The 9,865-nt window shown below is 34.9% G+C and overlaps 1 protein-coding gene and 1 long non-coding RNA gene across 2 annotated transcripts; both read left to right on the top strand.

The window, feature by feature from the left end:
* Window positions 1–2,304: 2,304 nt before the first annotated feature.
* On the top strand, window positions 2,305–3,925 carry LOC142622105 (UDP-glycosyltransferase 90A1-like). Its single transcript, XM_075795535.1, has one exon. It carries the CDS (start codon window positions 2,374–2,376, stop codon window positions 3,778–3,780), a length of 1,407 nt encoding a protein of 468 aa, XP_075651650.1. The 5' UTR covers window positions 2,305–2,373; the 3' UTR covers window positions 3,781–3,925.
* Window positions 3,926–5,237: 1,312 nt separating this feature from the next.
* Window positions 5,238–9,429, top strand: LOC142622106 (uncharacterized). Its single transcript, XR_012841867.1, has 3 exons — window positions 5,238–5,444; window positions 8,386–8,511; window positions 9,272–9,429. It is a non-coding gene; the product is annotated as an uncharacterized LOC142622106 (long non-coding RNA).
* The last annotated feature ends 436 nt before the right edge of the window (window positions 9,430–9,865 follow it).

Here is a 9,865-nt window from a genome sequence, read left to right on the forward strand (position 1 = left end):
GGAAGTACATGAATTGGGTATTCTGTGGAATTTGTATTGCTTTTGGAGTTTGTTTCCAAGTGAAGTTATAGAGTCTTCCTAGTTGGTTAGAGTTATAAAAAAAGAAAAGACAAGTTTGCTTAGTTGTTTAGGAAGAAATATGAATTGGGTATTCTATGGAATCTATATTGCTTTTGGGTTTGTGGTGCTTTTGATGAGTTTTTTTCCTAGTGAAGTTCGAGTCTTCTTAGTTGATTAGAATGATAAAAGAAAAAAGAAAAGAGTTTGCTAAGTTGTTTAGGAACATATAAACGCATAGCCTAATTGTAACATATACCTCTAGCCATTTTCATTGCCATGTTTTGTGTATTTATTTTCCTTCGTGAGTGTCAGTGATGCATAGTATATTTAGATGCTTGCTAGATTTTAAGCCTAACATTTTAAACAAATTTAGGAAGCTTTTTCAAAGATGCAATGCTTCACTCTCATATAATCATCCTTAATTTCTTTGGTCCAAGCCACTATCATTTTTTAGAAAACTATTGAAAGTTGTCTGAAAAGCTATTTAACTTCACTAATCTTGTTTTTAAGAGCGTCTCTAGCTGCTGTATATTTTGATCATAGTATTCAATCTTAAAAAATTCAAGGTTTTCTTTATATGAAGTAACTTATGTTCTTCTTAGTTTTGCTTGGTTTGAAATGGATGACTGCTGACTTTATATTTTTGCAATGCCATAATGGACGTACACTGGGCCCACTTGTAGACAAGAGCATGGAGATGGGAAGGCACCCCTAAAAGCATTCAGGATAACAATAGGAAGGTTAGGGACAGTCATGTGCATACCCACTTGTATGTGTTGATGCTTGTTGCATCTTTTTGTGTCAAATGTACACTAAACTTTTCTCTATTTTGTTGCTGTATTGAACTTCATATTCCTTAAAGATTGATAATTTCCCATGGAGATTGAATCAACATTGTGATAGGTTTGAGAAAATTTGAGCTTGATATTTGAGAAAATTCTAGCTTGTTATTTGTTGCACGCAACAAATAACAAGCTGGAATTTAGTGTGTGACAGGTTTCTAACGCAGCTATAGTTATCCCCTATAGCTGCATGTTAAAAACATGGTTATAGGTGTCCCTTATAGCTACTTTTTGTAAACGCGACTATAGACCCCTCAACCTATAGTTATAGGTTTTAGGCCACAGCTAAAAACGCAGTCATAAGCCAAAGTGACCTATAGCCACATTTTCAAGAGCTATAGTTGTGTTTTAAAAACGCAGCTATAAGACCTTTTTTTTGTAGTGAAGAATGAAAAGTTCAAACCACTAGTCCTGGCCTGGACTAGTATTTTTAAAAAAAAAAGAATATATAATTGAATTTTTTACTATGAATCAGTATTTGTTTTAAAGAATATATAATTGAATTTGTTACTATGAATGAGTGAAGAGTATTAATATTGTACATACAATATAGTATAATAGTGCAATGTATTTTATTTTATTATTTTATTAAAGTGAGGGAGGAAGACCAACCTTGTGAAGTAGTGCAAGATAATTAAAAAATAATAATAATAATTCAATTATAAAAGTGAGAGAGGAAGACCAACCTTGATGATTCTTATTTTGATTTTGAGAGGTTGGGTCTTAATAGTGATATATATAATTCTACAGTTTGTGTAATAACGTTAAATTTTTCCTTGGAAACAAAAAACAATAATAATTAATAAAAAGGCAAAATATGAAAAATAATGCCACATATACAAACTATTTCACAATATTTCTACAAAATGTTGATGTGACCAACCTTTTATTGGTTTTCTTCTAAGTCTATCTTTAACATCACTTTTTCATTTATCAATAATCATTCACCATATCAGCAGTTTATAAAATTTTTTATAAAATAGTTTATATCTCTAGCATTATTCAAATATAAATATAATTATAATGAAAATGAATACTACAACAAAAATTGTATTTCCATATTCATTTCATTTATCATTATAATAAAAATGAATACAACCGAAAAGTCTCTATCCGTGGAAAAGAAAAGAAATAGGAACCGAAAGAAGTGGTTATATATATATATAGAAAAACATCAGCCAGTAGTGGTGGCTGAGGAGAGTCTCAGTCATCGCATCATATTCTATTTGTCACAGCATCAGCAACATGTCTTTAGTTTTTGTATTAGCCTAACATATATGATATATGATCCTTTGTATTTGCCTAAAATATCTTTGTATTAGCCTTACATATATGATCCTTCCACTAGGTTCCTTTATAAATATCATCCACCACCTACACCAAACAACATGTTCTGGCTAGATAACCAGCAAGCGAGAAAGATAGAGAGAAATATCTGAGGAGAGGAAAAAGAAGAAGACAGAAAAAGGATATGGGTTCCATCTGTGGTGATTCACAAGTCCCACACCATGTGGTTCTCTTTCCCTTTATGTCAAAAGGCCACACCATCCCAATCCTCCACCTTGCACGCTTACTCCTCCATCGCAGCCTCACTGTCACCATTTTCACCACCCCAGCCAATCGTCCCTTCATCTTCGAGTCCCTCAATGACACCACAGTCACCATTCTTGACTTACCATTCTCACACAATGTGCCTGATATACCTGTTGGCCTTGAGAGCACAGACAAACTGCCCTCTATGTCCATGTTTCCTTCATTGGCAAACGCCTCAAAGTTAATGCAGCCCGACTTCGAACGAGCACTCCAGACTCTTCCACGTGTTAGCTTCATGGTCTCTGATGGGTTCCTCTGGTGGACCCTAGAGTCTGCTTCCAAGTTCAACATCCCGAGATTTGTATACTATGGTATGAGCTATTACTCTTCTTGTGTGTCTAGAGCTGTGGCTATTAATAGACTTCTCTTTGGACCTGAATCAGACGACGAGTTAGTATCAGTTCCTACTTTTCCATGGATTAAAGTTACTAGAAATGACTTTGAGCCCCCATATACCGAGCCGGAGCCAAAGGGTCTACAAATTGAGTTCACCATGAAAGCAGTCATAGCAACAGCGATGAGCCATGGTATTATATTCAACAGCTTTTATGAGCTTGAACCTTTGTTTGCTGATTATTGGAACAGTGAGTGTACACCCAAGGCCTGGTCTGTGGGGCCTCTTTGCCTAGCTGAGCCATCAAAGGGTAGCACTGAACCCCACAATAAGCTCAAATGGGTTCAGTGGCTGGACAAGAAGCATGACCAAGGGAGCTCAGTTCTGTATGTAGCTTTTGGGTCACAGGCAGAGATTTCACCTGCACAACTCAAAGATATAGGAACTGGGTTGGAAGAATCTAAAGTGAATTTCTTGTGGGTGATAAGAAAGAGTGAGTCAGAGATTTCAGATGGGTTTGAAGAGAGAGTGAAAGATAGAGGAATTGTAGTGAGAGAGTGGGTTGACCAAAGGGAGATTTTGATGCATGAGAGTGTGCAAGGATTTCTTAGCCACTGTGGATGGAATTCTGTGTTGGAGAGCATATGTGTTGGGGTTCCAATCCTTGCATGGCCTATGATGGCAGAGCAACCATTGAATGCAAGAATTGTTGTGGAGGAGATAAAGGTGGGACTGAGGGTCGAGACATGTGATGGGTCAGTGAGAGGGTTTGTGAAGTGGGAGCGGTTAGAGAAAATGGTGAAAGAGTTAATGGAGGGAGAGAAGGGAAAGGAGGTGAGGAAGAAGAGCAAGGAACTGGCAGAGATGGCCAAGAAAGCTATGGAGGAAGGTGGATCGTCCAAATGCACTTTGGACTTGCTCATTGATGAGACATGTGGAAAGAAGACATGAGCACTAGCAGGTGTCAACTGGATCTAATAAAGATTCAACTAGCACCGAATAATCTGTGACTTCTCCTCTTAATGTGTACCGTTTAATGTTTAACTTTTGTCATATGTTATGGGGGAATGGAGCCAAGCCATTTACTAAAAGGGATCTCTATATATATTTCCTCACATTTCTCACCGTATTTTATTGGTTCTATTTTATTTATTTTTGTTAATGTTTGTCTTACACATCCATACACATATCTTTAATTAAAAATTGTGTTAAATGCACGATTTTAATTATAATTAAAAAAAAAAGTAAAATCGGTCTTAAACATGTAATTTTAATCATAATAAAAAGTAAAATTGGTGAAAAAGTGGTAATGGGTCCATGAGTACACCCTTCCACCAACTACAACTCGTCATATAGGCAAGCTGTGGCATTTGTTGTGCCGCTTTATGTGGCACTAGAAGAACTCAATTAGAAGTCATCATAGACATCATCATCATGACAAATTACTGAATAAGGACTATTGGAAACCTTCACATGGGGCACATACGGTACAAACATTGCAGGCATCGTGTTGCACCTTCAAATTCAATCCAAAATCTTCCAACTCCACCCTGAAACTCCACCCACACGCACCAAATAAAACACACTCCATACGTTCTTTTTATTTTTATTTTTTTGAGTAATGGTACTTATATTACAAATTTGACTCAAATTGATAATTGAAGTTTTAAAATACAAAAATAAAAAATAAATTTAAACCTAAGATATGGCATCCGTTTGTGACGTAAATGAAATAAAATTTGTAACATGGGTAGCACTACTCAAAAAAAAAAAAAAAAAAGGGAATTAGCCCAATCAAAAAATGGGCCTATATATGTCTACACATTTTGTACTTTATTTTATTGGATTGAGATCAAGTGCAACACTTAAGGTATCATACCTGATGCGATAGCTATGAATGACTGAGATTTAAAGTTGAATTTTCAACTTTAAATCTCAACCATTGAATAAAAATGTGATAAATTTTTTTATAAAAAAATGTTGTGAGAGAGAGATGGATGGATTGCACCCAATGCTTGGATATTGCACTTAATCTTAATCTTATTTTAATAGATTTCAAGAACATAAAGACCCAAAAATCTCAAAGCTAATTCTAAATGATCACAAAGCTAAGTGGGCTTAAATAGCCACAAACAAACTAAATCTAAATGGGTTAAAAGACCCCCGCCCATGAACAGGCCGAACCAGACTTTATGATTACGTAACCCAAAAATTATTTAGACGAGTCCTAAACAATTCACGGCTAAAAGGACCATATTTCTACTGTTGGTGACTGACGCATATTATTAATTATGACCCATGACGTCCCTTGGGCTTTATTATGATTTATGACCCATGAAGTCTCTTGAATTGGACTCCAACCAAAAGTGGTCTTTAATTAAAGGTCATATTCTATTCACTCTCGAATAGAATTTGAGTAGTCTTCCATGTTTACTCAAGTAGAACTTGTTGCCCCATACAACATTGCTTGTTGATTATTTTACTCAGTCCTCCGCGATGCCCACTGCTCACCACCTCAACGACAAGAAGTCGATTCGTAAGAAGCGGCGAACCCTTGAGATCGAATGCCTGACAAAGACCAAAAGCTCCCTATCAAGCCATTGGACGACCAAAAGGTCCTAAAATTATTTTCTGATTGTGCGAATTTTAGAATTTGAGTAGTCTTCCATGCCTTCGTGATGTTACAAATCTTAATTATGTATGGCGTGAATTTAGATATTAATTTTGTTTTATTAATTATCTTGTTCGATTTATTGAATAAATAAATGAATAGTGTTTACGAGTTTGACCTAATGTGAAAAAAAAAATGGATGTAAATGAATAGTGTTTACCATTTGATATGATGTAAAAAAAAAAAGATGTTCGATTAGTTGTAAAATAATGTTTTAAAATAGATAAAACAATTTTTTGAGCTATTAAAAGGTAAAAATTTTAAAATCCCAAATGTAAATGCTTTGCAATTACAAATCTTAATTATGTATGGTGTGAATTTAGATATTCTGATACAAAAGAAAGTAAGAAAGAAAAAACTAGTTGATCACTTGTGTTGTTGTAAATAAAAGGAAATATAAAGACAAGAATATGATATATGAGTAAGATTATATCTTAATTATTTCTTCTCTCATGGTCACTCCCCATATTATATTATTTTTAATACTAAATATATATATATATATATATATATATATATATATATATATATATATATATATCTTTGTTATCCACCTCTCAATATTTTAATATCTTACTGTTTAAATCATACCCTTAGGGAAATTTATTCAATATTGGGGAGTACACAATATCTTTCCCTTACAATGTCTATTGCATTACCTATTTATAGAAGAAAAAGGTATGGACAAAGCTTAATTGAAGGAGTAAATTTCTACTCCTAAAGAGTAGCTCTTGCTTACCCTGGAGATTTAGGGTGTGTGTCTTACAAGCAGGTCATGTGTCTTACAAGCCGCCCATGTGTAACACACACACACATATTTAACATTTGTAACTTTGTAATGTTCTGCTTCTAATTTTGTAGGATGTTTTTAGTACCATTGCAAGAGAAGAAGATTTCATCAATAAATTGCCGGACCATCTTCATTCTTTCATTGTCTCATATTTGACACTCCGTGATGCTGTCAAAACAAGTGTGTTATTACATAGATGGAGAAGAATCTATGCTTCCCGTTTATCCCTCATATGAAGCACGGGTGCGTTTTCGGATTCGGGTGTGGGTGTGGGTGTGGGTGCGGGATTCGGCAATTTTTGAAAAAGTAGGGTGCAGGTGCGGCGGGGTACGGCGATTAAAAAATTATTAAAAATATTTTTATTTATATTTTATATATATTGCTAAACATAAATTATAAAATTATGTTTTGAAAATACAATTTTATGATTTTACAATTATAATTATAATTTTATTTTTTAAATACAATTTCACAAATATATGCAAAATTGTGTGTAACTAATTATATACAACAATAATTAATCTATATTAAAATCTGAATTATAAGACACAACTTCAGTTTCATTGGTGCACTAAACTAAATAAAGCCATTGGGCTTCTACACTTCTTCCCACACGCCACATCAATGAATGCCGGACCCACTCCTCTCAAAAGTCACCTCCACTCCACATCAGTGACATCACTCTCCTCTCCTCTTTCTAAAAAAAAAAGAAAAAAAAAGAAGAAATCTTCCATGCTCTCCTCTCCACATCAGAAGAGATTTCATCCGTCCTCGTCTACTGTCTTACATCGGCGGTGGCGGCAAGACTAAGATTCTCATTCTTGCCGTCGATCTCAACTCCTTCATTTCCAAACTCTCTGCTCTTTGTGCAACGGCGCCGATTCCGACTTGTTGTTCAAGTACTAGCTCCCGGCGAAGACCTCGATACTTTGATCTCGGCTGATTCAGCTCAAATCGGCGTGAATCGGCCCGAATCAGCGCTGAGTCGACGCGATTCGTGAAACGAAAAAAAAAAAAAAAAAAAAAAAAAAAAAAAAAAAAAAAAAAAAGTGGACGCGGCACCAACGCGCAGGCAACCGCGTCCCTCGCGCGTCACCGCGTCAGGCCGCGTCGAACGCGGGTGCGGCGGCCGTTTTGCCGCACCCATGCTTCATAGCTCATATTTGATTGGCATAACATACTGCCTAGAGAACTTGAAGACAAGCTAAAAAAGCTTAAAGAAAAGTACAATAATTTTTACTGTCTTTGCGGGGGTTACCCAATGGATAAATTTGTAAATGCAGTGAATCAGTTCCTGCAGTTTTATGATTATGATGATAAGGAGGAGGGTACACAAAAGACAGTTGCGTTTGAACTCTGTTTGTGTCTAGGAAGAGGGTACACAAGATTTATTGATCAATGGATCACTTTTGCCACTAAAATGGGAGTTGAAAACCTCACTATCAGTTTTAATTGTGGCTGCTCCTGTCTTTCCCCCAATGAAGAAATGTATGTTTTGCGTCGTGAGTTTCTTTCTCAAGGCAAAGAGTTCAACTTAAAGTATCTGGAGTTGAACACCTGTGACTTGGGACCTAATTTGTTCACCAAATTCTGCAACTTAACAACTCTCAATTTAGTGAATGTACGTTTAGGCCTATGTGATGTGCAGACCATCTGTGCTTGTTGTTTGAGCCTTATCACTTTGTTAATGGATGGGTGTTACCTTCCTCTTAAATTGAGGATTTTCGGCTCATTACTTCGTCTGAGAATTTTAACAATTTGCTTTTGCTTTGAGGTGGAGGAAATTAAACCGTCAGTTATGAATCTCCTTAGATTTGAATATTCTGATTTACTTTTGGTTAAAACTTCTTTCCTTAATGTCCCTAAGCTAGAAGAAGTGTGTTTCAGTGTATATCGTGAAAGAGACATGCATCATATTTTCCAACAGCTTGCAAAAGATCTCCCTAATCTGAGGATGCTACATGTTTCTATTTCAACTAAATTGGTACGTGAAAAAAATGAAAAAATTGTAGTCGCTTCTTTTTTGAAGTGAAGACTAATTAGTTGTAGTAAAAGACTAATCGTGTATTTCTTTGTGTACTTCTGCATACCTAAGAACTTTGGTATCTTCAGCAAGGTTGAAACTTTGGAGCTGTGTTTGTCCCAAATAATGGAATTTGACGCCTTGAAGGCGATAGCTATTCTCAAAGGCTTTCCCCTTTTAAAGAAATTTTAGATGATGGCGAGTGATAAACTATTTTGTTATTCATGGCTGGCTACTCCAAGCTTGGCTTTGGAATATGGTTTAGCATTTCTCTTTATACCTATTTAGCTGCAATCTCTCCCTATTAGGAAGTGGAAGTTTTGAAAATGTCAAAAGTTTCAGATGTTCAGTTGAATGAAACTTTCTTTTCTTAAATTACTCTGTGAATGGCCATTAATTTTCCTTGGTCTCAGTGACAGTGGTAGAGTTTGCTAGTTCAGTCTCTTTTACTTGTAATTCTTTAGGCTATCTTTTGTTTTGTATTGATCATGATGTAGTTTTACTGGAATAAAATCTTCATTTTTTGTTAAAAAATGACATTTTTATATCTAGCCAAAAGACCCTGATCAACAAGGCATCAAAAGTCCTATATGTTGTTTTGCTCCTGTAAAGTACCTAAAAATCTAAAAGAAACTTCCATGTTGAAGTTCACACGGTAAATATTGAAAATTATATTGAATTGGAACTTATATCATGGCATAATGGGGCCTAGGTTCATTATACAATTTATACTTATTTGGATTAACTTCTTGATGCTCGTCTGTGGCTTCAAATAGCTTGCCTTATCTGCTGGAATAACATTGGTTTGTGCGTCAATTCAAGGTTTCCCATATAGATGTTAAAGACTATTATGGTTCATATTTATTTTGAGGTCGTGTCCATCTTGCATCTCTTTAAGGCTTAAACCTCATGTTCTGATTAGCTTTTGATTTGAATTAGTGTACACTTGTAATTGCAGATGCCATGCCCAAATGACTTTGAACAAGGAGGAATGCTTGAGCCTAACGAAAATGTCCATGAACTTAAACATGAACATTTGAAGGAAGTTCATCTTGCTGAATTATATGACGCCCCAAGTCGAATTAATTTTTCTATTTATTTTATCAAACATGCTTGCGAGTTAGCTAGTGTACGAGTATGACATTTCTATATTGAGGAATCTCTGGTTGTGGAAGGAAAAAAAGGATAGGTTAGGAATACTACCAACATTTTTTTTTTTTTTTGGAGAAAGGATTTCTACTAACTTTTTTTTTTTTTTTTTTTTTTTTTGAGAATGAATTGCTACTAACTTTTTTTTTTTTTTTTTTGAGAAACGAATTCTACTAACTTGAATTGCTAAACCTGCAAATAATTTATAAGATATTCAATGTCTTACAATTACCGAATTATTATTATTATTATTATTATTATTATTATTATTATATATATGAGCTTTCTGATTGAGTTCAAAAACATTTTACAGTATCTTAACTTCCCCTTTTATATTTTTCATTGCGTTTTCTTAGTGTAATAGCTATTTCACAAATAAAAGATCTTGTAAATTAGGGAGAGC

This window comes from Castanea sativa, chromosome 1 (genome assembly GCF_040712315.1).
Source record: "Castanea sativa cultivar Marrone di Chiusa Pesio chromosome 1, ASM4071231v1".
Lineage (NCBI taxonomy): Eukaryota > Viridiplantae > Streptophyta > Magnoliopsida > Fagales > Fagaceae > Castanea > Castanea sativa.

What these genes read in the sequence shown, in the direction of transcription:
- LOC142622105 (XM_075795535.1), top strand. Translation starts at nt 2,374, where the DNA reads ATGGGTTCCATCTGTGGTGATTCACAAGTCCCACACCATGTGGTTCTC.